General features: G+C 43.8%; 1 protein-coding gene across 1 annotated transcript; it reads left to right on the top strand.

Moving 5' to 3' along the window:
• Window positions 1-5,442: 5,442 nt before the first annotated feature.
• On the top strand, window positions 5,443-22,949 carry LOC115328925 (15-hydroxyprostaglandin dehydrogenase [NAD(+)]). The gene is made up of 7 exons (XM_029990373.4): window positions 5,443-5,750; window positions 10,841-10,964; window positions 12,578-12,684; window positions 13,623-13,719; window positions 16,453-16,529; window positions 16,916-17,067; window positions 22,559-22,949. Exons 1-7 carry the CDS (start codon window positions 5,655-5,657, stop codon window positions 22,683-22,685), a joined length of 780 nt encoding a protein of 259 aa, XP_029846233.2. The 5' UTR covers window positions 5,443-5,654; the 3' UTR covers window positions 22,686-22,949.
• The last annotated feature ends 4,850 nt before the right edge of the window (window positions 22,950-27,799 follow it).

The raw sequence follows: 27,799 nt of genomic DNA, 5'->3' as shown, positions 1-27,799 counted from the left end.
ACACATGCAAACTGGTTTACTAGAACTACTTAAGCTTAAAGCAGTTTTGAGCTGAAAGTTTTTGTGCTGATTATTTTAAACTGTGTTAGATTTTAACAAAACCTTTAGCGTTCTACTGCTGTAATTGTTTTTGCACTGTGCCCGGTATTTGTATGAAAATTGAAGAAGTAAAACTTATGCGAAGTTCGGGCGAGAATTTAAAAAAAATATTCGTAGCAGGTTTTTGTCAAGCTTTATCTCATGGACCCTCGACAACCGGTAATTCTATATCTCAAAAAACATGTGACATTATTTTCTTTTAAACTGAAAAAAAAACCTTTTGCCAGACCTATGTTGCATTAGACTACCATTGAAGGGTTCCTGTTTTAAGGACTAGTGGTACTCTAGCCCAGCATGCCACAGTGGTCGTACTTGGTCATACTAACGACAAGCTAGCTTCAGAGACTATCTTTAGTTAGTGCTTTGCTGCTCAGCAGCCCAGGGAGATTGCTTATCTTGTGAGAAATTTTCAGTCAAATGTAACCTCCACAAGATGCCTGCAACAGGAACACAAAAAGTATACGGCAAAGTAAGCTGGCTCAATTAACAAGTGTTGACAGATCCAGTATATCATAACATTTAAGGCAAACCTTATTTGTTAAATCGTGTTTTGAGTTTCCTTTCAAACTCCGCCTTTCAAACTCCTGCCTGACATGTTACGATATACTGGATTTGTCAGCTTTTGGTAATTGATTGAGCTTACTTTGCTAACTTTTTATATTCCTGTTCTGGGCCTCTTGTGGAGCTCACATTCGCCAGGGAACTTCTCACAAGATAATTATCCGTCTCCTTTGGCTGCTGAGCTGCGTAGCACTAACCAAGAATGGTCTCTAGAGCTAGTCTGCCTCTCGTCTCTTTGCATGCCTGTTTGTGACAACACTGTGTCAACAAAGATAGAGACCAATGTGGCCACTGAGCATTTCTCTGTAATGTGCAGACAATGTTGCAAACAACTTGTATTCTGGGCAGCTATAGGAATTTTCACGGAGCACCAGCCCATTGGGGCCAGTGTGACCTATACTTTTCTTTACACAATGATGTGTTACCCTTGCTAATTAAGATTTGTTTTCTCCCTGAACACCACTGTGAATTGAAGCCTGCACGTACCTTGGATACCTCTATACTCGTTTTGAACTGAAGAAAAAAGGACGTTTTGCGGATTGTTGATACGCCGGGCGAAGTAGTTCTTACAAGATTGCTTGTCGGAGGAAGAAGCGATACTTTCAACCTTAGAAACGTGTACATCTTGGTAAGATAACATATATCTAATCTAAAATGCACCTATATATATCTTATTTCCCTACATGAAAGGGAAAATTAGTAACGCTCCGTGAGGAGCTGGACTCTTTTTACTACGGTTCTTGAGGTGAAAACGAGAATAGTAGACATATCAAAATTCGGTGAACTGACCATTTTTTTATGGGAATTTTGCGCGGACCATGGAGACAACGCAACTTAATAAACTTTTTCTTTGTTCATTACAAGGACGCTTCCATGTCAGCGGAACAGACTGCCGGTGTGCAGTATAGCACATCCGCCCGAAGAGCTAAACCAATGACAAGTTGAGCAGACTGTTTCGTTGGACATTGCGCGACATGAGATTGATCGATTTTTTATTATTTTGTTACGATCATAGGTTATTAATGAACATCGAATTCTGCCACCGATATTGGTGCACGTTAGGAGAATATTTCACCACACAAGTAATTTTTATGACACCACCTCAGTGGCAGAAGAAAAACAAAAATTGTGCTTGCTTTTTTGTACTTGTGTGTATGTTTATCTGACTTCTGAATAGTAGAGTCGGTACACGGTCGTCTGTAACCGGTTATGCTTTCTGCTTTCTAACGAAATGTCCAACAGCGTCTTGTTTAGGCACACGTGCTTGAATATTTCGTCCGTAGTGACACATTGCTTCGTGATCGTTTTTTTTTTTTTTATTGCTGCTAGTTTTTTTGGGAGGGGGGGGGGGGCATATGCATTCTTTATTAGTGCCCAACCATTGTAAATTCTCCGAAGCAACAATTCTTCAATATAAAACAGTATGCAAGTTGTCTTGAGCATTGTTCTGGTAATTGTTCTCGGAGCATTGAACTATTTTACTTGTCAAATCATTGCGTCATCTAATAAAAAAAGCTGCAATAATTTGTTTGGACTGCATCTTGAACTAAAAATAAATAAATAAATAAACGCTTGATAAGAAAAAGAAAAAAAGACGTCCGCCGTATGGCATCACATTGAGTTATTAGAGTGTTTTCGTAGATCGTTCCGATACCTCCGATAGCCCCGATAACAATACAATGCATGCGCAAGGGAGGCGGCGGCGGAGTATCGGGTATCGTTATCGGAGTCATGGAAACGATCTACTAAAACTCTCTATTATGAGCATTGAACCAGATATCGGGTGTTGCAAGGGTGGTTCTAGAAAAATAAACAAAAAGCTCTGGGGAAACACCTGGGCGATTTTTACATCGTTTTTCGTAATTTCAGTGTACATTGAAAGCGCTCGAGCAAAATATTGACCAGGTAAAACGTTGTTCACTGATACGCTTGCTAAATATGCTAATCACCCGAATAAAGCAGCGACAAAAACGCTCCCGGAACATTTATAACGTGAATAGTTCAGCCGCAAGTCGTGGCCCTTTTATCTGCATGGTCACTTCGTTTTATGCTTTCCGATTAAAAGGAAGTTTGTTCATTATCGTGGCATATATCAATAGATGCACTGCAACAGGCCCATAGCCAAGTTACTATTAGAGAAACCAAAAACATTCCAAACTGCACGTTTCTGTGCGCTCTGCATGCTGCCAGACGATGATAGCCCCGCCGTGCAAAAATCCATTCAAAGAGAACTCGCATCACCAATTTCTCCCTTCTTGAGCTGTAATACAGCACTCATAGATAAGGATACATACCTGCCAGCGTTGCAGACACGGACCGAAGACGCCATGCTGCTCACCTGTGGTTGGGAGTCCCACGGTTGCCCTTGACCGCTGGCGTCTTTACGGAGATGCTTCCCACGTTTCGCCAGCGGCTCGAACGCGTATGGGGTTACGACGAGGGTCCTCTGGTTTTGTCCAGCCTCGGGATTTTCCCATGACCCGAAACAAACACGCACGCCTCTAAAAGCATTACAGGCTTAGGCATGTAATCGACAGAACCTGGTAGAGCTTCGTTGCTACGTCACATGCGATTCCGCCAATGCTGAGGCGCGGCGGCGTCTTAAAATTGTCTTCCGCCTGTTATTTTTGCGTTTAGAAACGTTTTTGTGCCAAATTGTTACCATATTCAGAATCATGGGATAAAAATAGATTTGCAACTCACACTAACTCCTTTTGTGAAAACCGCTTCAGTTTCTCTTTAATAAAATTAGGTATTCTTTTTATTTAATCACGTACCAAAAAGAATTTTGTACAGAAAAACTAGCGTCGTCGCTGTCGCGCATGCGCAAGCCCAAACTGCGTTTTGAATTCCAGCATGACGACACTGCTATTTCTTTGCGTTAGCAAATATTTTTGGGTACGCTATTCTAAAAATTTGCACGTAGGAGTCCAATAACTTTCAGAAACAATGTCTGCGTGCTGGGGAGTTCTCCTAAAAAACATTAGTTCCTGATTACGTTACTTTTAATTTATGAAAGCTCAAACATGGCACCTTGAGCGTCTGTCTGCGAAATTTACGGACTTGTATCTTTCGAGATATTTCATGTGGTCGACGTTTTGCAATAATATTTGCTCTAGCCGTCTCTACAAATTGATATACATACCGAGTATTTATTAAAAAAAAAAAGGTTGTTAAGACATTGGTTGGCAAATGCGTGATAAACACCGAAACACAAAAGCTTTCTATAACTACAAAAAAAGTTTTTGGTTAATATTTTTGTTGCTTTTCATACTTCTATCGTTCCATGAATAACATGCTGCGCAACATGATCGAGGAAGGAGAAAGAGCAGCTCTAACAAAACTCCTCTTTTCTTTTTTTTGTTAGCACGGCCGGTGCTTTTCGATCCGGGGTGCAGACATCACTCGATTTGCAGCGGCACAATACCCGAGTCTCACTAGAGCGACACACAAACAAACGACAGCGACAAGCCTCAAACACGCGCAACATGCTCGCGATGATACTTTGGGCAGGTGTTTAGGCGTTCGGTGCTCGTGAAATAAACAGGAGTGGTCGCAGGCCTGCCAAAGATACCCTCGCGTGCATAGTGCTTGTATTAGAGCATAGCCTCCTTTATTCTCCAAAGCCTGTCAAATCGCGATAAAGACTCTGGTTTGAGGCTTGTCGCCGTCGTTTGTTTCTGTTTGTCGCTTTTGTGGGACTTGAGCATTACAACTTACAAACACCTGAGGCATCACATGCCCCGCGGCGAAACGTTGTTCCAATGACGCTTCCTGGCTTCCCACTGCTTCGCCATTGTTTTTGAGACGCAACCTGCTATCGTTCCACCGTCGTTTGGGAGAGAGGCTTCCTTCGTATCTTACGACAGGCCGTAGAGGCTGCTACGAGCCACCAAGGTCAATTCAATGCTTTACGAGTGTCACGTGAGCTTTGAGAGGGGCGTGGGGACGTGCTGTCACGTGCTACGTTGAATTGGCGGAGGTGGCTGGTAACATCCGCTAATGACCATTGTAAGGAGAAACAGAGTCAAGGAGAAGGACGAGGAGAAAGCTTGTGTCATCTGTAAGCGTCCTCAAGCTTGGCTCGAGAATCTTAATGTTGCCTCACTCAGTTTCAGTCTCTCCGCAGGCTGTCCCACGCGTCCACTCACGCATGGGCATAAGCGAACTTTTTTCACGGGAGGTGTCAGCGGGCGCAACATGTTTTTGGAGCGATACGCTATGGGGGAGGGGGGGGGGGGGGTATTCTTTACCAATCGCGTGATCAATTTAACGGGTTATTTTCTAAAGTCGGGAAATTCGCGAAAATGGTATTCTCACGAACACCGAGTCGCGTACAACATTCATCGCCATTCCCAAATCAGTTTCATTCATTCATTCGTTTATTTTTTCGTGCTCTGGTACAGCTGATGCCTGAATAATAATGCTCAATCTACGGCTCAATGCACAATCCTGCTTTATTAATAGTAATAATAATAAAGAATAATGATCATTTGTTGTTATTATTTTATCGTTATTAATATTATTAGTAGTAGTATTATTATCACAGCTCGTAATCCGCCTCCTGTACTCAGGGACAAAGTTCTAGAATATAATGCAAATGACCAGGAAACACTCGCAGTAATCGTGAACAGGTTTGAAAGCGTATAAAAGAGAAACAGAGGCAGAGAGCCAGAAAGAGAGGGAAAGAGGGAAAGAGAGAGGGGTACTCCGTTTCACCTACGTGCGAGCGCAGCGGATGCTACGAGTCATCGGAGCCAATACTACCTGTGCCGGTCACCTGCACTTGGAGAGGGGGCACAGCCACGCGCGGAAAGCGTATCACAGATTACGTTCACACAGCGGGATTAGCTGGGATAGATCGTAGCGTCCGCTTCGTCCGGACATAAGGTGAAACGGAGTTTGATAACTTATCGAGGAAGCCGTTCATAAAGGGTCCATTGAGCATTCGCGCGTCACGGTGCCTGCAACCGTTTTCCTGACGACGACGCACCATGGCGGATCTAGGAGGAAAAGTCGCCCTTGTCACCGGAGGTGCGGCGGGCCTGGGAAGTGCCATCGGAGCAGCGCTTCACGCCGAGGGATGCAAAGTACGCTTCCCGGGCACGCACCTTTCTTCGCGCTTTCGCTTTTGTTCGCGAGTTCGTTTCTTTACGTAAGCCTCGCCAGTGGAATGTCACGCTGAATAACGGTGTACTGGCCGCGTATCGATCACGGTGTAGCGTTTTTCTTTCGAGTCAAGGAAAGCCGAATAATCCGCAGTTAAGCGTCTGGCCGTACCGATGCGTGGTGCAGTATTGTTCTATTTCGATTTCCTCTACATGCTTTGACACCGCTGTCGACGCTACGTTACGACGTTGTAACCGCGCTCGTCGTCTTCGTGCGTTTACGATCTCAAACATAACCTCTGACAAAGCCTGGCGGATCGCAACGGCAAGCGGCAGCCGAAATGGAAAAGGTGGAGCGGCAGACAACGGATGAGAGAAGAGCCACGTGACTGGCGCCCCGCTGCGGCGAGACTCCGAAACACTCTCCTCCCGAACGAGTGTTTCTCGGGTCCTCGCCGCTGCAAAAGCTGTGCGCTGACGTCCACGTTCCCCGAGAAATGGCTCTTTGATGCTCTGTGCTACCAGATCCTGGCGCTCAAGTCTGCGACCGGGCACTCTATGGCTCCGTCGTCAAACTGACAGGCTTTGGGGGTATAGAGTAGGCTATGTCACAAGCTACTAATCGGCCAAAAGAAGAAAAGAAAAAGAAGCGCAAGATCGCGCTGCATTGAAAGTGCGTGATTGGAATAACATGTAAAATGCGAAAGCACAAAGACGCGATGACAATGCATTGCTTCCACCGCTTGACTGGCTCCATCGGACAGGGGTGTCGGCTTCGATCAGACTTAGTGGGAAACGGAGTATATATATATATATATATATATATATAAAACTGAGAAGAAAAAAACCCTTAGTGAAAACAGCAACAACGGACGATTTAATCTTCGACGTTTCGGCCGGAGTCCGGCCTTCGTCAGGAAGCAATATATATATATATATCTTGATATACTTGTTTTTGTTCCCAAGCTCATCTCTTTAAATAGGTCCCACAGAGCAAACGTTGCGTCTCATAAATAGCGGTCTACTTGCCGGGCGTGGATGCAAGTGTAGCGTTTTTTCTAAGTCGGCAAACGCTGAATAACACGGAGTTAAGCATTTACTTTTATCGTTTCACCTTGAACCGTTCTAATCGATTTTATCTACGAACTAACTCGTGGATGTCAAATTGCCGAAAATTCGAGAGTGAAAGCATTGATATTCTATTACTCGCTTACAACACCTAATTTAGACAGCGAAACACCGTGGTGTTTTTCTGGAATAAACCTCGTAGTACACCCTCAACGAAATGTCAGCAGCTTCCTTTGTGGTCACTCGAAGAACGTTTACTTAATGGTGACTTCTCTTCTGCTAACCATGATGTCATTATTTATGAACCCCTATGTCATAAAAATTACCAGTGTCTATGATTATCGTTTGTTATATTCCAAAATATTTTCAGGTGTGGAGTCTCTCGCCTTTTCTTTTAATAAATCTTTTGAACCTAATTAAATGTGAATTTCTTATTGACATCCGACTTGAGTTATTCTGCATCGTTCTTCGTTTCCGCACAAATCATGCACTTCAATCTCTAGTTCATAACCTAGCTACACTGCTTACCATCTTTATTATCGACCGCATTGGCATTATTCACTGTTTATTATTTAACCAAAAGAAAAAAGTGTGAGCTTATTTTGTCAACATAATTAGTTTTGCTTTATTTATGTTATGCGGAGAGGAAGTCGTCTGCTTCTTGCACAGGAGTTGCGGTGACGTCACAACGATGCTGAGCTCCGATTGGCTCTGATTGAAAGGTTAGAGGGTAGACCTCAGTGGCTAGATGCCTTAAGGTCTACCCACTATTTCTTTTTTTCAGTCGGCCAATGAGAGCTAGGCGTTCTGACCAGTGTTGCGGAGTTGCCACTCCGGAGTTGGAATGATTCCGGAATCATTCCGAATTTTCGCGACCCCGGAATGGAATGGGAATGGAATGGCAGCAGCGTTGAGGGGAATGGAATGGAAATGGAATTAGATGCCTTTTGCCCGGAATGGAATGGGAATGGAATGGGCCCGGTTCTTCTATTCTTTTTTTTCTTTAGTGTTTACGGTCAGCGAATTTGAGCCAGTCGGCGAGCCAGTTGCTAACCCGCGTGGAGCTATAGACGCTTTGCAGCAGCTGTGCATGGACGCCGCCATAACTGACCGTAAGTTTTTGTTTCCTCTTATTCCGTTTATTTCACTTCATCATTACCCTAGCTGGCCAGGTTATTGCCTTATTAGATTCAACTGTGTCATTTTCTAAAGCATCGGCCTTTGTAGAGGATCGTCAACTACCGTTTCAGTTGCTCGGCATCTCGGTAAGACAAGAGAAGGTCAGCAATGGCGACTGTAATTTGGCGCGTGTGTAAAGCGTCTATAACAGACTTATACGCAAAAAATGCAATACAAAAAAGAAGCGTCAAAGCAAAGAGTAGATAGGAAAGGGAGAGGGGGGGGGGTGGCGGTGGCGCCTTTCGCACAGGCGACGGGCTTTACTGGCGTTACGCGAGAGCGAGCGAAACAAGAAACCAAGCACCAAGCAAAAGAAACGAAGGCATGCAGAATATACGCGCGCACAGACTGAGATCTGAGAGCGGGGGACGACTCATAACTCGCAGAGCTCCGATAACTCGTTGACTCGCGCGCCGCCGAAAGATGATCAGTTATTAGGGAGTTTTAGTAGATCGTTTTTAAAGACTCGCTACCGCTACGAGCGCGCGCTTTAGAGCATGCGTCGAAGTGGCAGCGCGAGCTCTCGCTACGATTAGCGTGGCCTGAAAACACGATCTGTTAAAACTCTCTATTGTTTTCGTATAGTTCGAGGAGCGTTGTTTAGCAGGCGGTCAAACCTGCTGCCTTTCACGTTCATTCGCGCGCACTCCTTTGAAGTGCGAACTGTGGGTTTGCTTCGACAATAAAACAAAGCAAGATTCACTTCTCTCTTCTCCTCTTGTGCTTTGCTCCGACACTTGTTTTATTATTCTGCATTTTTACGTGTAAGTCCGCCTTTTACTTGAACTTTCTTCCGATGCATGTTTTTTGGGTTATAGACGCTTTACACACGCGCCAAATTACTGCCGCCATTGCTGATCTTCTCTTGTTTTACCGAGATGCCGATCAACTGAAACGGTAGTTGACGATCCTCTACAAAGGCCGACGCTTTAGAAAAGGACACAGTTGAATCTAATATGGCAATAACCTAGCCTGCTATGGTAAAGATCAAGTGAAATCAACGAAATAAGAGGAAACAAAAACCGAAGGTCAATTATGGCGGCGTCCATGCACAGCTGCTGCAAAGCGTCTATATGCTTTCCATTCAAGCCGGTTAGGGTTACAAGCAAGCTAGCGGATTCCCGCTCATTTCCTTCGACTTTAGATTCTGCGTACTTTTTTTCACCTTGTGATGGACCGCTGCGGACGCTATGAGTCACGCCAGGCAATCCAGCACCGTGAGCGGGAGTACGCGCAAGGCGCGTTGCTGCGCCCCAGGGTCACGCGACACTCAGAAGGCACTGGATAGGTTTCGATGGCTCTCGTGCTGTCTGGTGCGGTCTATTGTAAGGTGAAGTAGATTGTCGTCACCGCTCTTGTCCCGTAACCGAACTGACTAGAATGACGTTTTAGCGAACGCCCACGTTTCACCGAATGAATCTTTAGCAAATAGTCGCGGACGCCGCAAAGCGGCGTTTTCGGGTGGGCCAAATGGGTTCACGTTTTTGTAATGAGCCGCCGCAGACTGTCGCCGCGAAGCGGCGTAAAGCGCAGCGCGGCCGATGGGTTAACGCGCGACCCCGTTATTCGCTAAAACATCGATTCGCTCAAATGTCGCTGTTCGCTAAAATGTCATTCGCTCATGTGATATGGACCTTCAAGACTTGCAGAAAGACTGTTTCGTGACATGGTCTCTCGTGCTTCGCCGCAGAGGTTGCACTTTGTCAGAGAATGTGTTCCTGCCACCGTGCATGGAGTCGCTTCCAGCAGCGTACTAACCGTATTGCTGTGCAGGTAGTTGAAGAATACAGTACTTAATATAGTTTATTTCGGGAGGCACTCACTTGATCGAATGACGTTTTAGCGAACGCCCACGTTTCACCGAATGACACTTTAGCGCATAGTCAGACTCCGCGAAGCGTCGTTTTCGGGTGGGCAAATGGGTTCACATTTTTGTAATGAGCCGCCGCAGACTGTCGGCCGCGAAGCGGCGTAAAGCGCAGCGCGGCGGATGGGTTAACGCGCGCCCCGGTTATTCGCTAAAACGTCGATTCGCTCAAATGTCGCTGTTCGCTAAAATGTCATTCGCTCATGTGATATGGACCCATTTATTTCTGCGCCATGCACAAACTGGATATTTTTATGGTCTTATCAAACAAAAAGGCTGGCCGCGTATGTCCTAGAAGACAAATGCAAAACAAAGTTTGCCAAAGAAAATTAGTGGATTTACGTTTTGCTTTTTGTTGCGAGCCACGTGGTCGAAAGACCGACGTTTTAAACAAGCATCGACATGATATCAAGAGGCTTTCTCGATGTTTGCAGTACAATGTAAACAAACATTTCATGCCACTGGCGCTCCGCTTAGTAAAATGAGTGCTTTCTTCAGGCATTTTGCATTTTGTTGCAATTGTCTATGCGTTTGATAATGTCAGCTTTATGGTGCTTATGCCGGCAACACAATGTAGCTGTCAAGAGCCAATTTTTACGTTTTGGAATTAGAGGAATGGAATGGAACGATTCAGCCATTCCAGGAGTGGGAGTGGGCCCAGTGTCTCCATTCCTAGGAGTTGAAAGGAATCGAATTATCGAAAACTCTAATTCCCCGGAATGGAATGGGAATGGAATGGGGGTGCCCATTCCGCAACACTGGTTCTGACATCATCGCAAACCCTGTGCAAGAAGCAGACGAACTTGCGCTCTCCATTGTTCCATGTTCTTTGTCTGCGGGTTACCGGACTAACCAGACCCGGTCAAGCCACCCATTGGAAGTGTTTTGTCCGGTGTCGTAGGCACAAATTTTGTCGATGAAATAAACTTTTTTATCTTATCATCTTTTTTTTTTGCAGGTGGCGCTGTTGGACATTGACGAGAATCAAGGAACCAAAACGGTCGCAAAATTCCAACAGAAACACGGAAAGGAAAGCTGCGTGTTTTACAAGTGTGACGTCACTAATGAAGGCCAACTGGAAGGTCTGTGTACATACATGCGTAAATTCTTTATATAAAAACATATAGACGTACTAAAACTATAACCGCGGCATCTACATTTCGAAAAGTACAGAACATTCATACGCACTCGGCAATCCTCGTAAAAACACAAAATATATTCGCGGTTACAAAGTGTCATGGGGATCGGAGTGGCCCAGCGTGCTAGCGCACACGAGCTCGGGGGCGCGTGGAAAGAAAGCTCGCGCTGCAGAACCCAGGGATCCTGGGTTCTGCCCCTTTCGATCATGGGTGAGCATCGTGCCTGCGTGCGGTTGTGTATTACTATACTGCGTGGTGCACGTTAAAGAGCTCACGCTTGTGGTTGTACTACGCTGGCTCAATCACTCACACACCGGTGAGAGGAGACAGGTCGCTCCTTGAAGGCAGACTAACTTCCAGGCTGTATAAACCTACACACTAAACGCAATACAAAGTGTCACTACATCGCAGTTGTCGTCTAGAAATTCTTAATATTGTAGTGTTCGTGCTCAAGACATGGGAGGGAACTCTGCACAGGCAATAGCTGTGCTTAGTACCGTTCAATCCTTCATTGTAATCTACAATGCACTTGAGAGCCCTTATATCTTATCTTTATCGTATACGTATATACACTTGAGCCCCGAGGTTGATATCTAGGATGAACTATCTTCTAATTCGTACGCTATTGATTGCTTCGACTGGCATGGCTCATGGCACGTATCCAGGAAGAAGAGGGGGGGGGGGGGTGGCATGTCCCCCCACCTCCCCCGAAATCTTCTATTTTGGTTATGCTTCCTCTCCCCCTCTCCGTCATACAGTATTTTGTCATGGGCGGGCCCCCACCGAATCAAAATCCTGGCTACGTGCGGCGTGACTTTAGGGTGCGTCGCATCAACCCCGCCTATTTACCAGACTTTTAGAGACTTTTTAGTGTTGTGTCGTTTATCCGCAGTCTCGGGGTTTTTCAACCATGTGCAATGTACACCAGCTCGTTTGCGCCCTTTTTGTCTATTTACCAAGGCCGTAGTACTGAAATTTTGATGTCACCAAATGGAGGCCAATACTGGGCACGAACGCTGCGTAAGCGTTTGGACGGGACTCATCTTTAATCAGTTGATATTTTGTTTTTCAAAGCCCTTCCAAACCCCATTCCCCCCACCCCCCCGATGAGGGGGGAGGGGGGGGGGGGCTTATTTCTTGGAAACGTTTGAAACAATCAGATTAAGAGCGCCGTGAACATAGTCGTCTGGTGTCTGGTGCGTGGCGTCTAGAAACTCAGAGTATCTCTAAATGTTTGTGAGGCTAGAACGTTTCACGGATCCAAAGCAGTTGCCTAGCAATTTGCCAAACATTTTCTTTATTCCATAATTATATAAATAAAAAAGCTTCGTCAAAAACTAAAAAAAAAAAAAAAATTAATCACAGAGCAATTTAGGTGAGTGAAATCAAACATTTGGCGCATTTCGTGGCTCTAAAAAAAGCTTGTGAGTGGAGTGGTCATTTGTGTGAAAACTTGTGGGGATGGTTGATCTGTTGCGCCACAACTTGGGTGATGGTATTATTTGGTCCTTTACAGATTTCTCTGATATTACTTGCTTTGATTCTACCTTCTACAGACTGTTTCAAGAATACAAGGTCAAAGTTTGGAGCACTGGACATATTAGTCAATAATGCTGGCATCTTCTCTGAAGACAACTGGAGGAAGATGTTTGCCATCAACATTGTTAGTACAGTCTTCAGCACGTGAACAAGTAAAAAAAAAAAACTATAGGGAACGTTAACTTTCTGACGGCAACGTCATTTCCGGAGTATTACTCTCTAAATGCATGGCTATATGTCTGAAAATAAAATATTACACAGAACAAATTCCGCCCCAGAGCTCTGTAAGATGCGTCTGAGCTGAGCTGTGTTTGCGTTGAGGTACATAGAAAAGGGTGAGAATGCCCCTTTCTCAGTACCTCAACACTTCAACTCTACTTAAAAGTTCGCTCAGAGCAGAAGCACTATCAGAGTTCGGAGACGACGATTTTGTATTATGCCTTGTTCTGTACGTGTTCACCGTTCTGGGGCTCCAAGCTGGACACTTAGCGAAAAAAAAGTCGGTGAGTTTCGCCGACTTTCTCGCCGCGTGTCCAACTTAGAGCCAGTGGTGTTATAGACTGCTACTTCTACCATGCAAACTACTTCTTATTGATAGCTTTACGTCAACACCTTTAAGAACTAATCTACAAAAACAGACATATCAACTATAAAGTTTTTGAAAACCGATATTTGGACTATGCTTCCCTGCGCTCTGAAAGATCCGATCGCTCACACAGACTTTGGGAAGTGAGCGCTCTTGCCACGAACGATGAAGTGCCTGCAACCTATAACAGTGTGACTATAGTCAATGACGGGATAACCCCGGCAGGGCGTCCCTTTGAGACGCCCGACCTTGAGCACGTTTTGTTGCCTTCCGTCGTGCTTTGGCTGTGAGTACACGGGACCCCGAAGTATTCTCGAAGGCAGGATGGTTGCGCTGGGGCCTTGAGGCGGGTCAACTCAGTGACTATGATATTTTACTCGCACCTCTGTTGTGCAGACACACTGTTTGTCGCACATTTATCTTCCGCTTTCACGTAACCCGTGTCCTTGGCTGAAATTATGTCATCCACTTTCCAGGAGTCTGTGTATTCGGGGATTTTGCTTGGCTTCAAGTACATGGGTAAAGACAAGGGCTACAACGGTGGCCACATCATCAACACGGCTTCAATTGTCGGTACGTTGTTAAATGTCCTCGTCGGGGACACTCTCTTCCTTTGACCGAGTCATTATCCTAAGCAATTTGGTGATGTAACGTTTGCTGTACCCTCCGGCATACAAACGCAGAGCATATTTTAATAGGCTGTATAATTCCGCTTTCCGACAATTAGTTTGAACGCTAATTTGCGGTTAAGGCGGCGTTGGGGTTACAGCGCACGAAATGAGGACGAAACGAGACACACAAAGAGACAAACACAACTGCTGACTCAAAACATTGCGATCATCGCGCTAAATATTCTAATTCTTTTTTTCAGGTAGCATTAGGGATGGTCTTCTGAAAGATTTATCTTTTAGGCGCGAGATCATCTCTACCTCCAGTGCTTCTCTAGTGAGCGGGTTCTTAACCCTAGCTATTACGGTACTTTTCTCGAAATCAGCTGAGAAGCCGCAATCACTGCAGTGGATGCAGAGATGTCCAGAAATGACTTCGTAAGCGTTACAGTGGTGTTCTCTCAATCGATCATTTAAACACCGGTCAGTTTGACCGATATATTTCTTACCACACGAGAGAGGAACAGAATAAACCAGCCCTTCAGAGTGAGCCACAAAGCATGTTCGGTGTTTTTCCGTGCAGCCGAATTAACGGTGGAATGAGTGATTTTGCTTTCCTACACAAGCTATAGAGCTTGTTTGGTGCTGACAACAAGGTAGGGGGGCTTAGAGAAATAAGTTGGTGTCCCGTTCATCAGGCAAAACTGACCCGCCCCCCCCTCCCCCACAGGGCTGCCGCCATGTAGTACAATTTTGACCACTGGACACGTAACGGTACCGACGCAAAACTGAACCGAGATTTGTATTGCGATCGCCGTAAAAACAACTTGATGAACTCATTTTCAATACTGTTAGCCCCAGAGATCAGCGTCTAGCTCCGATAAAAACCCGAAATATAGCACCGCGGCTGACAGCATCCAGTCTTAAGTAGGAACGCGTTACTAGTAACGCGTTACTGTAACTTCGTTAGTTTTTTGGTAGCTTGTAACTGTAACGAGTTACTTTTTGAAAATGTAACTTGTAACTGTAGTTTCATTACTTTCTTCTAAGGTAACGATGAAAGTAACGACGTTACTTCTGTCGTTACTTTCAAGTGTTTTATGAATAATATATCACTGAACGAGGGGGGTGCAATTTAGCCATTCCTTGCACTTTCCAAATCGTCTATTCCGACATTTCGAGTGTCAAGTTGGCCTTGCACAAAGTTGTGAATACATTCTTTCTCGCGAGTCATGACCCGAATATAGCCGCGTGTAGATTTTATGCAAAAATATCTTGTTACCTTTAAGCACGTGCTTGTACTTTGTGACTGAAAATTTACATCTTAGTGTCTTGAAGCACTACTATGTTGTGTTTTTTTTTTCTTTTTTTTTTTCTTTTTTCTGTGCAAACGCTTTTTAATCGGGTGAATCAACCGTGAAACAACTACTGTAAAACCCTTAATGTTCGCGAGCCCTCAATTTTCGCGAATTTCGCGAATTGAAGAATTCGCGAAATTTAAGTGCGTGCGAAAATTTCGGTCCTTAATATTTTCAATGCAGGCACCTGGAATTCGCGAAATTTAGTGGTCGCAATTGTGTCATCTGTGACCGATTCGCGAAAAATAGGGGCCGTGAAAATAAAGGGTTTTACAGTATACACGTGGAGGGAACTGCGCATGTCTCGTATTTCGATTAGCGCCACTGATCCGCACTGCGCATGTTTTGTATTTTGATTTGCGCCACTACTCTGGCGTGGAAACTTTCAAACACTAACTTCGAGAAGCATTTGCTGCTAAGTTACAATATGAAGTAAAAAGCGCACTTTTTAATTTTATGCAATAAAACGTTGTGAGGGGCGTTTTCTAGTTTTTCTCATTTTTTTTGTGTTATAGGGAAGTAACTGAAAAGTAACGTCGTTACTTTTTAAAAGTAATTGTAACTGTAAGCAATTACTCTTTTGTTGCGGTAACTTTAACGGTAACATCGCTACTTTTTTTTCTAAAAGTAACTGTAACTGTAACGAATTACTTTTTAAAAGTAACTTACCCAAGACTGACAGCATCACGCGGAGACATTGCGAAGCTGCCCGAGTTTTTGTCGTAAGAGCACATTTTGGACTTAAAGTGAGTTTATGTCCAGTCCCCAATGACACGCCTTCAGCACCTTTATAATCGCGATAGAAAAGATTTCGAATTATTTTCACCCCTTTTAAGTTATAGAAGAGCATTGTTGGCCACTCGACAAACATCTGTGCTCTGTTGTTCTCCATTATTCTCCGTAGTTTAATTTATTTCCTTTTATCTTTTCTAAATCACGTCTTGCTTGTTTGTTGTTCTGTATCTGTTCTTTTATTGCTTGTAATATGTGCGCACTAACAAGGCCTCGAGCTGTTTGTGGGCACATTAAGCGGGATAAATAAATAAATAAATAAAATGTCCACGAACATGCTTTGGCCTCGCAGCTGACAGTATGTTAAAATAAAAATTAAAATAAAAAGTTCGACCGCATGCAGTTGACGATACGAACCAACCAAGCCAGTCAAGGAGCTGTCCATCATGACAGCCCTCGTTATCTTTGTGGGTCCGAAATCACCGGCTGAGCCGATTGGATTGTATTGGCGTCTGGTGACGGTGTGTCACCTCAGTATTTTAAATGAAGCTCAGTTTCCGTTTACTACTTTCCACCGTCGGTAATAACAAGTTGGGGCCGTCTTTCAGGCATCTACGTGGCACCTGCTGCGCCTGCGTACAACACGTCCAAGTGTGCTGTCGTCGCCATGACCAGGGCATTTGGGGTACGCAAGCTTTCATATTCAGAACTTTGAATATTCTAGGGGGTGCTAATTAACGAAGGTCATTCTGCTCGTTTCTTTTTTATATTATTTTTTGCCATTGACGTACTTCAAAAAAAAAAAAAAAACATTATGACGCGTGTTTCGTCGGTCATGAAAGTCAAGAATTAATCCTGATCAGTATTCATTCATTCAATCCTTCCTTCATTCATTCATTCATTTTTTCATTCATTCTTCATTCATTTTTATTATGAGAACTTGAAGTACTCTGGGTGGCTTGCTGTACTGAGAGTACAACAAGCGTTAGACGGCCCATTAACAGTTGTTTCACCGTCGTGCTATGAGCAATAATAACTATACGGACGAATCCCTTATTTTTTAAATTTCAGTCCAAGCTTTATTTTGACCGCCACGGCGTCAAGGTCAACTGTCTGTGTCCCGACCCAATAGACACATCAATGTGGGCCCAAATCACTGACCATTTGTCCTCGGACAAGGGAACACTGGGTGCCCTCAACGTGTATAGCCAACGAGTGCAACAGTAAGTACCTTCCCTAGTGAAAAGAGAAATGTATAGGAATACTGTAAGCGATTTGTTTTTCGCGGACTCACTGTTTCGCGATTTAGGTCAAAGCTGAAGTTTCGGAATAGGCCGGTTCTGATTTCGGCGACGCGTTGGGATCTCAATATAGATTCCAATGTCTTTATATTTTACCGGAATTGTTCGCGGGACCTATTTTTCGCGAATTGTACGCGACCATACATGGGTAAATTACTTTCAAAATGTAATTTAATTACAATTACAATTACTTAGCTCCAAAAGTAGTTTAACTACAATTACAATTACTACTACGCGAAAGTAGTTCATTGCAATTACAAATTACTTTTTAAAAGTAATGCAATTACTTTACAATTACTTATTTCTGAGAGTTACCCCCACATTGGGCCATATAACTGTAAACGAGTTATATGGCCGCTGTATAAATGTCACGCATTGTACTTTCCTTTTATGAAATTTGTTAAATGGATTATAGAACTTAATAGTTTGGAGTAATGAACTCCTGCGTTCATATATTCTCAAAACATAAAAAATGGCGACAAAATTCACAGGTGCGAGGTGAATCTCCTTAGAGCTTATGCAAATGGTATCCAAGTCAAACCAACAAAAAATTAACTTAAAAATAATACAAGGAAACAAATATGCGACAGTACTGGTATCATAAAACTCACGTAAAAATGGCTAATAAGAGAAACTTGTAAACGACGTCAAACATATAAAGGATACGACAACTTACGAAAACATTTCAGCCACAATGATTCGCTGCCTCTCCCTGTCTGTGGACTTGTAACATGCCGGATGTGGGTAACCGTAGCACACAAACTGTGGTCGCTTCCACAAAACTAGTGTCACAATAGCAGCAACTCTATTGCCAGGGATTCTGGGTTAATTCAGTGCACGGTGACACCCAAAAAGCTCCTAAGATAACTAATAAATTTAGGATCGTCATGTAGCTAATCATTAGGATAGCAATGATTGTATCGATGTCATGCGTCTCATAAATAAGACCGATTTGAATTTAGCATAGCAAGAACAACCTCGAAAAATTCATGATACACTGCAAACGACTTTATTTTCGCGAATTTCGCGAATCGCCTACAATTTCCGAACAAAAAATGTAAACACATTGGAATCTATATCGCGACCGCACCGCGTCGCGAAAATTAGAATCCGCGAATTATTCCAAAACTGCGGCCTCTTGGACACCTCGATTTCAAGATGTACTTGAGCGTGTTTCAGCTGAAAGATATAGACGAGCTATTATTATTTTTTTTTATAACTGTAAGTATTATTCAAAGTAACAAGAAAGTTGCCTACCTGCAAGTGTTTCCGCAAATTGGAGGTCGCCTTTCGGTTTATTGAATTTGTTTTCAGAAACGGTGCGGAGAGTTTGCTCCTCACGATTATAGTTTTTTACATTGGTGCTAATCTGTTTAGAGAATTTTTCGCAACAAGGCCCCGGCAGCCTTTCCTTTTCCATTGTAGATAAGACTGTTGCACTTCTCAATGCAAAGCAGCACTGCGCGCCTCGGGACTGTCCCACAGGCCAAGACGAGAGGACAACGCGTGGAGGGTCACGATAGAGGTGTAAAAACAAAGTGCAAGCCAAGCCCTCTATAAAAAAAGAAGCCTTCAACCAACAACAAATGTAAAAACAAGCTCCCTACAGCTAAAGCCGCGGTTTGTAAGTTTCGGAATCTCGTCCAATCAGGCTGACAAACGGTTGAAAGGGTTAAATAGAGCGAACACTAAATAATGAGGACTTTCATTTCATTTCATTTCATTTATTTTTCCCTCAGGGCCCGAGGGCATTACAGAGGGGAGTGGGTTACATAATATAAAGTAAATCTAAGATATGCACATGAAACAGAACAAGAAAAATAACAATAGGTTAGTCAAATTCTGGAATATAAATATTGGCAATACAGTTTTTAAACGCCACACCATCGGAAATCGATGCCGCAGAGGCTGGACGGTGGTTCCAGTCAAGAGTGGTGCGAGGTATGAACGAACTATGAAAAGATGTAGTTTTACACGAGGGTACGTCCATTTTATGTTGATGATCGAGACGTGACGAGATGTAAGGTGCAGGCGTTTCACGTAGGAAAGGGTTATGATGGTATAGCTTGTGATACAGGCATAAGCGAAAAATTTTTCTGCGCAAAGCAAGCGTTGGCAGTTTTAGGCCCAATTTCATTGATGTTACGCTAGCGATGCGGTGATAATTAGTGAGGATGTAGCGAGCAGAACGGTTTTGGACCGCTTCAACTGCAAGGGTTAGTACGTCAGTACCGGGGTCCCAGATGGAGGAGGCATAATCCAGTTTTGAGCGAACGAGTGTTTTGTAGAGAAGTAATTTTAGCGACACAGGAACTGTTGAAAAATTCCGTTTTAGGAATCCGAGCATGCGGTTAGCATTATTTGTTATGTATTGGATATGAGAATCCCAAGAGAGAGTGGATGAGATATGAACGCCTAACTTATGCAAAAAGGTAGACGAGGATTGGGAGAAGGAAGAGCAGTGTAACAACAACAGTTGGAAGTAAGGCAGGGTGAGTCGTGTTAATGAGACCTGCTGCTTCTTTGCTTCTTCGCCTCGATGTTAGAGTAGCACGACTTACTGTTAGTGGTATGAACATACGAGATAGAGGAGAAGGACGTGAAAAAAGAGAATAATTTCATGAACAAAAAAGTTCCAACCTTGACTGAAATATGTAAGCGAATATGCTAGCGGCGAAGACGCGTAAGGAGAACCTCCAACCTCCCCGCCTCGACCGGATGATGTGATCGGAGCCAACCAGCTCGACTTCGACCTCCGATGCCCCCGTGTGGGAATGCGAAATAAGAAAGACCCCTAGAAGCAGGAGCAACAGGAAGCAAACGAGACGAAGAGTCAGATTCAACTACGTCAGGAACGAAAACGGGCGCGAATGTAGCCCTCATTTATCAAATTATTTTTCAAATTCTTCATTAAATCGTTTTACAGTCTACAAAATCCTTCATTCCGTTCTATCCCAGCCTCTCCTTCCCATCCCTCCTTTTGAGCAGGTTGGGAGACACTCTCTCCCCTGTCGCTTTGGCTCTGCTGTCGTCTCCGTGGCCAGGGGGGAAAAGCGCCGCTGCCACAAAATCTTGCAAAAGTAATTGTAATTGTGCCTGAAATTTAGCAATTACTGACGCTAGAAAGTAATTAAATTACAATTACAATTCCTTTTAGCCAAAAGTAATTATTACAATTACAAATTACCGGGAAAAGTAATTAAATTACAGTAATTTAATTACTGTAATTGAATTACTACCCAAGTATGTACGCGACGCTCGAAATTCCCAAAACGTAGGTCCTCGCGAAAATTAGGTCGCTTACAGTATATAAGAACGTATAAGATCACATGGGAACATTTATGCACCTTACATAATTCGTACAAGTTCTGATATCTTTATTCGACAAATTATATATTAAAAGTGGTTCCCTTTTCAATAAGGTTCACTACAAGGGTTATGGGTTACAAACACCTCCGTCTCACAAAGACAACATATAAGAAAAAAAGCTAGAGATTATGTTTGGATGTCTGCTTGCTATGAAACCTCGAACGCTACAAAAAATATCAAACAGAAACACTTCCCAAATAAATTTATATGTCTTGATTTTTTTTTTTGCATTGTAATATTGCTAGCCTTTTTTCTCTGACATTTGATATTTTATTACATGCTACGTTGCCTCATCACTTTAATTCCGCTCTTCGTTTGTATCTTCGTAATTAAACAAAAACAATACGAAAGCTTGACATAAAAAAGGGCAGCGTTTCTAGTTTTGTTTATTTTTAGAAACTCTTTTGTCTAGTGCGTACAAAAAAACTTTTTCACATATTTTTTTTATGTAGGATTTGATAGAGCGTGAATTCACATTCGAGCAACATTTCAAAAAGTACCGGGTGTGATCGAGAAAATAAAATGTTTTCCGGCCCGCACAAATGATCTCCTCATCGCAGACAGCTGACACTCCTTGAGAATGTAACGCCTGCCGAGGAAATAGAAGGCAACATTGAGAAGATGATGTTAACTGGATCAAAAGATGAGGTACAAAATCGAAATTTATCTATGAGCCGACCGGCCACTTTTCCTAATACTCACCAAACAAAGAAATAAGATTGTAAGCCCCAGTTAATAGTGTTTTTGTTAAAAAGCTTTTCTTTTTTCTTTGAAATAATCGTTACAGGCGCTTACAATGTAATTTTGGGTCGGCGAATTTTAGGCTTAGGTGGACGTCGGCTCATAGAAAAATTTCGCCATTCTCTTTCATCTCTGGACCCAGATAACGTCATAATCTCACACATTCGCACTTTATCATCCTCGCTGCCGTCCCATTCTCACAGAGTCTCGGAGTTCTTTCTGCGATGCGTACCTTATGTACGCGAGTCGAAAAACTGGGTTTCATTAAGTCGCGGCCGCACTACTTATATGTCCCACAAAAGGCAACCTGCAGACACTGTAGAATGCATGTCTCTTCTCTGTATTACGGTCGTGCCACATTGGTCCTAAGAAAACTCTGTCGGAACGTCATACGTCACGCCCAAGTCCCACTAGAGCGACAAACAAAAACAAACGACAGCGACACGCCTCTTAAACACATGCAGCATGTTCGCGATGGTACCTTTGGCAGGCGTCTAGTCGTTCGGTGCTCGTGATGTAAGCACGAACGGTTGCGAGCCTGACAAAGATACCCTCGCGTGCATGCTGCTCGTGTTTGAGCATAGCCTCCTTTCTTCTGCAAAGCCTGTCAAATCACGAAAGACTCTGGTTTAAGGCTTGTCGCTGTCGTTTGGTTCTGTCTGTCGCTCTAATGGGACTCGGGTATCGCCATGCCTGCAGCCAAAACCGTGTCCTTTGTACGATGTACGACCAGTGCGAACGCGGCTTTTGGGAGATGTATGTACTAGATCGTTCCCATACTTCCGATAACGATACCCAAAGACTAGTGCCACTAAATAAGCTACGCTTCAAAGTAACGACACTCGGCCATATTGTGTCTTAAAGTCATGGTTGCCAGTCATCTGAAGCTTTATCTGAAATCACAGGAAACGCTTTTCCGCCCTCCACAAATGTTTAAACAGTTCGCGACAGAGCAAAGCAATGTTACATGACCTTCCTAACGCCGAATATAATGCTGGGGAAGTCGCACTTTTGAATCATGACGATCGGCAGTTGCGTCTGCTCTGCATACGAGCCAAAATGGCGGCGCCCACAACAATGTCGGGAAACGGAGTGCCGATACTCTAAGCGCAGCTCATTTAGTGGCTCTACCAAAGACGATGCGGAGCATGCGCAAAGACGTCGGCGGAGAAACGGGTATTGTTACCGGAGTTATCGAAACAATGTGCTAAAAATCTCTTCTTTTTTTTATCGGTATTTTGAAACAGAGGTACGCAACCTTCAAACTTTCGCTCTATTTTCTTTTTTTTTTTTTTTTCGACAGACCTGAAGATGTCGCGCGAGGTGTCATCAGGGTTTTGGAAGACGGACAGAACGGCGCGGCATTGGTGTCTATGAGCGCGGACGGCCTTCGGTACTACAACTTCCAGGAACCAACGCCGGAAGTGTAACTGTGCAAAAAAAATTAAAGAACAAATAAAGCAGACTGGATGTTCGTCAAACGTGCTGTTCTTTCCTCTAAAAAGTTAAATCAGTCCACTTTTCCACCTGGCGACGATGTAAATTAAAGGCCTCTGGAAAAAACAACAACAAGAAAACAGTTCAATTGTATGAGCTTGACTAGTTAACCGTCCTCGTTTCAGCATCAGCTGAACAACATCATGGTGTAAACATTAAAAAAACTATAAAATTTAATAAACGTATCTAGTCCAGAAGATGAATTTCTATATTTTTTTCCACGGCCTTTTATATGGCGAGAAGTTCAGTGGATTTGCAAGTGTGTAGATAAAATAGAACGAGGTGGCAATCTCTGCAAAGCCATGTAAACGAGTCACCGCTTGTTCTTAAACGGCCTCTGAAAAAAAAAAATTTTTAACAGTCTGGTTGGGACACGCGTGTCAAAAAATAAATTTTACGCAACAAAAATAATTTAGAGCCAAATTGACGGCGACAAATTTATTTGAATTTCTGCCCGGAAAGTCCATGACGTCACGAAATCGTCATTCGCTTTGTACACCTCAACGAGGTGTACAATCTGCACAACGAGGGACAGGCGAGCCGGTACTTTTTCCGGTTATACAGGACTTGGAGCAGCTCCAAGTCCAGTATAACCGGAAACATTACCGGCTCGCCTATTCTTCTCTTACATATCACTACCAGAATCCTTATCATTATGATATTAGCTGTGCGAGGGTCAGTGTCTCTTATCCGCGTATCTGGTCCGCGCACTCCTCTACATCGTTTCGGCATAACTTGGCAAACGGCGAAGGCTATGATCCCCAAAGAGCCATCCGGAGCATCGGCTCGAATCACGTGACCACGTGCCGTCCGACTGCACTCCTCGCGAGAGAAGCTGTGACGTGATTCGCTCCCTCATTTCCATTGGCTCACCGGAGCCGTAACGTTAGCCCTCTTCACCAGGTATACGCTGAAAAGGAGTGCAGCAAATGGCCGACACTTACTGAATGGAGGAAGCTGACTGGTAGACAGAGCATAAAGATACGTCTTCTAGTTGCACCCGAAGAATGTGCCGCGGTTAAATTACCAAGTGGAAGGAAACCATAGTTTTTCTGTCGGCCAGGAAGCGCGAACGAGCTCGCAAGACGCAACCTGCATCGAGCATAAAGCGGCACTGTAGCGTTTGATCATGCAGGAGCTACGTTCGTCTACAAGCACGTTTCAGTACCTGTTGACCCGCGGTAACAGAGCGCATGAAAGAACTAAAAAAAAGGATTAATTAATTTATTATTTAATTGTGCTTTATATACTGCTGGCCTGTAGGCTGTGGCAGGGAGGAACATGCATTTCACAAAAAGCAATAAGGTTCGGACCTCCAAGAAAGCATGAAACAATATCATCCTTAGAGTATTAGAGTCAAAACGCTCCCAGAGCGTAAATGAAAAGAAAAAGAGAAGTCTAAATGCACGGAAAAAGAGAATGATAATCAATTTGGCTACAATAATCGAAGCACGTGCCGTGTGCACTACGATACAACGCATGATATATATGTATACATGTAACTTCACAGAGAGGGCAGAGAAAAAAAGTAACACCGAGGCAACATGTTCACGTTTTAAAAAGTAAAAAAAAGAAAAGAAAAAAAGTCTAACAGCATCCTCAAGTATCAAAACATCGTTGATAATGGCAAAATGTTCGGGAATCTTATTCCAATTGTTATTCGCGTTTGAAGAAAAAGAATACATACTTGAAAACATCGAATCTGGCCAAATATGATTGCAATGCTTTGGAAGGATTCAGTATTTTTTATCTCTTGGTAATGTTCCTATAGGTAAGTGACGTGGTTGATTTTGGGTTGGCCTTGATAAATAAAAAAAGGAAACTTTAAGGCCGTGCAATTTTTTTCCTAACCGCTAAAGGTTAAAGCCCACAATCGTAGAACATTTCTGTCACAAAGGACGTTGATCTGAAGTTTGAAGTTATGAAACGTGCGGCCTACTTCCGTATTCTCTTGAGCCGGTTTATGTCGGTCTTGGTTGCGGGGTCCCAAACGACTGAGACGTACCGTAGAGTACGCCGTATTAGAGTCTTTTTAGGCCGTAAGCCTTATTTCATTATTGCTATTTTTGAATCTCTGTCTAAGCATGAATAATTTCCTATATGCAGCTGCGCCGATATTTACAATATGTGGCTGCCATTTTAAGTTTTGAATTATCGTTACCCCCAAATACTTCAAAGTTTCTGTTTTGGTCAATTCTACATTCCCAATGTGATATTAAAACACACATACATTCTTTTTCTTAGTGACGTGGGTGTAAGGATGACTTTTTGAAGTTAATTGACATTTGTCATTGGGAATATTATTGGGAACCACTGCTTAATCTGATCCAAACTCTCATTTAATGCTACCTGGTCTTCGGTCAGGGAGCGCAAGCGCGCTCGCAAAACGAGACCATGTAATGCTGCATCTAGCATAAAACGGCACTGTAGCGTTTTTGTTTTTGTTATTTTCATTCGCAAATTTATCTATACTCATGAAATTCTGCGAGCTTAGCGTTCGCGAGAAACCTGAAAAAGCGTCGTGACGCAAAACCGAAATGCGAGCAAGAAAAAAACATGGAGGACACTTAAGCTTCGCCTTCAAAAATGTGCCCAGAGGAGATTTCTGAGATCGCCTAAATATGGCGATAACTCACTTTGTGGGTTCTAGGCATCCTAGAAAAATCTATAAATCATAACGATGCACGGCCGATTTCGCCAATAAAAAAGAATCAAAAATTGAAATTATCTCCGGCGATGAGAGGAGCATTGTTCCGGCGGCCAGGACGGCATGTGATCAATGGAAACGCGACATTTTGTTGAGATTGCAAACGCTGTTACTACAAAATGTTCAGGCTTTTGTAGATGTTATAAGCAATTAAGGGTAGTCAAAAAAATGTTAATTTTTCGCGGAGAGCGAAAATAATACCGAATTAATCGTGTCAAAAACATCTAACCACGGATTTTTTGTTTTGCTTTTTTGTCTTTCGCGGGAGTGATGTGTCCGGTTGTCAACGCTCGAGCGCTCGCTCGCTGGGTTGAATCGTAGTCCGGACAATACGGGCAAAGAACCATTCGAGCGGTCGGAGGCGCGAAGATCCTTCGCTTGCTATTGGCTGACAGTGGTCCTGGTTTCGGAACATGCTCCTCCCATCGCCAGAGATAAAATCGGTGTGTTGCGATCTTTGATTTCTTTTCTAATAGGGAAATCAGCCGCGTACCGTCATGATTTAAGGATTTCTAGGATGCTTAGAGCTAGCAGAGTGGGTTATAGCCACATTTAGGCAATCTCAGAAACCTATTCAGGAGAACATTAGGAGTAGAACGCGTTTCTGGGCCTCGTTCGGAAAGCCTTCTCCTATTGTCGCGAAGATTTGCTCGCGCGAGCGTTTAGTTTGATTTTACTTTATATGTTCACCTCCTCCGAGGGTTCGCTCGTTTCCACGGCACGGCTCATGAATTCTACGGAATCGAGAGGCCCCAAGTGGGGGCTAAAGTGAACGCTGTAACGCTACACTCAGTTTATAGAAACGCGCATCGGAGACGTTTTGTCTTGTGCCTGTCTGCTTTTGGGATCTCCAGTTTGGAGGTGGTTTTTCCCCGTGTATAACTTCTCTGTCTACGAATTTGCGTTGTATTGTTTATGGCTGCTCTTTTGAGCTTCGTTAGAAATACGTACTGTCTTGTGTATCCGCTAGTTATTGGGATGTTCATATTTGCTTTTGGCTCCTAGCCTTTTGATTTTTTGTAAGAATACCTTCTGGGATTGGCTGCCGAAGTGGCCCCAATATGCTGCTAAACTCAATAAAAGCAGCCGTCAAAGGCCTGCAGGTTCCTGGATACCAAGCCCTAAACATCACCCTGCCTCTGGAGGCCAACCTGCACGTCCGATCCACTTCGGCTGTGGAGTCTTCCACCCGCTAACTTGCAAACTTGACACTCCTTACAGCTGTGGAGGAGTTCGGCTCGCTCGCCTTCGTGTGGATCCTTGTTCGTCGAGTTGGGCTGTGGTCGGGGCACCCGTGGAAGGCGCAATCGAGGAGGACGGCAGGGGAAGTCGCGAGAGGTTAGAAGCAGGGCCCCCAAAAGCTTAATCCCAAATTATATTATACGCAAAGCGATGTAAACGAGTAATATCTCTATGTTCCTTTAATAAACGGTTGTTTGGTAGTGAAGGGCACCGGCGAGAGAAAGGTGACGTCACGGGGTGGAAGCCAATGCGCGCGCGGATGCTGGGGCGAGTCTGAATTTGCAGGTGTGCGGAGCATGTATATATGCCGGAGTTTGTGCTACAAAATAGAGCGTGAACCCAGTACTTGTGCTAATCCAAATAAGCGGCAAAGAAAAAGAAATGTTTTTGGAGGTTTTTTGGGGAATGCGTTAGCATGACCCCTGTGAAAACGCTACGTACGTCCTCCTTTAGGAAACGGTAACACTAATCCCGTAACAAAGCCAAAACAGCCAGCACGAGATAGAGGAGGCTAAAGAGAAAGCCCAAACAGTGAAGGGGTCAGCGTTAGCGTTTCCCAGTGGGGGACGTGTGTAGCGTTTCCCAAAGGTCATGCTAACGAATTTCCTAAGGATCCACCAATGGATATTCCTTTAATTGTAATATTATTAATATTATTATTCCTTTTTACTCATACCGTGAATTCGGACTCTGTTTTCTACTCGGTGTGCTATAGTACTGTGTGTGTGTGTGTGTGTGTGTGTGTGTGTGTTTGTATGTATCGTCAGTGTATTCGCTGCGTTTCGGTATGGGTGCTTTCAATTTACGCGTAATTTGTCGCTTGCGTATAGGTTACGGTGTGCTGGCACCGAGACCGTACGGCTGTTCCAGGGCTCCTAATAAAATTGATTCTTGATTCTTGACCATCATAGCGCGTAATCTGCTTCGTGCACCCAAGGACAAAGCACAATAATAAAATTCAGAGGACGAGAAAAACACTCTCGCTAATCGTGAAGAGGTTTTAAAGCGTATACGAACGAGAGAGGGAGGCAGGCAGCTAGAGAGAGGGACAGAGGGAGATAACTTATCGAGGAAGCTGTACATAGAGGGTCCATTGAG

Source organism: Ixodes scapularis, unplaced genomic scaffold (genome assembly GCF_016920785.2).
Source record: "Ixodes scapularis isolate PalLabHiFi unplaced genomic scaffold, ASM1692078v2 PGA_scaffold4__175_contigs__length_147842914, whole genome shotgun sequence".
Lineage (NCBI taxonomy): Eukaryota > Metazoa > Arthropoda > Arachnida > Ixodida > Ixodidae > Ixodes > Ixodes scapularis.
This window is presented reverse-complemented; position numbering and strand designations above follow the sequence as displayed.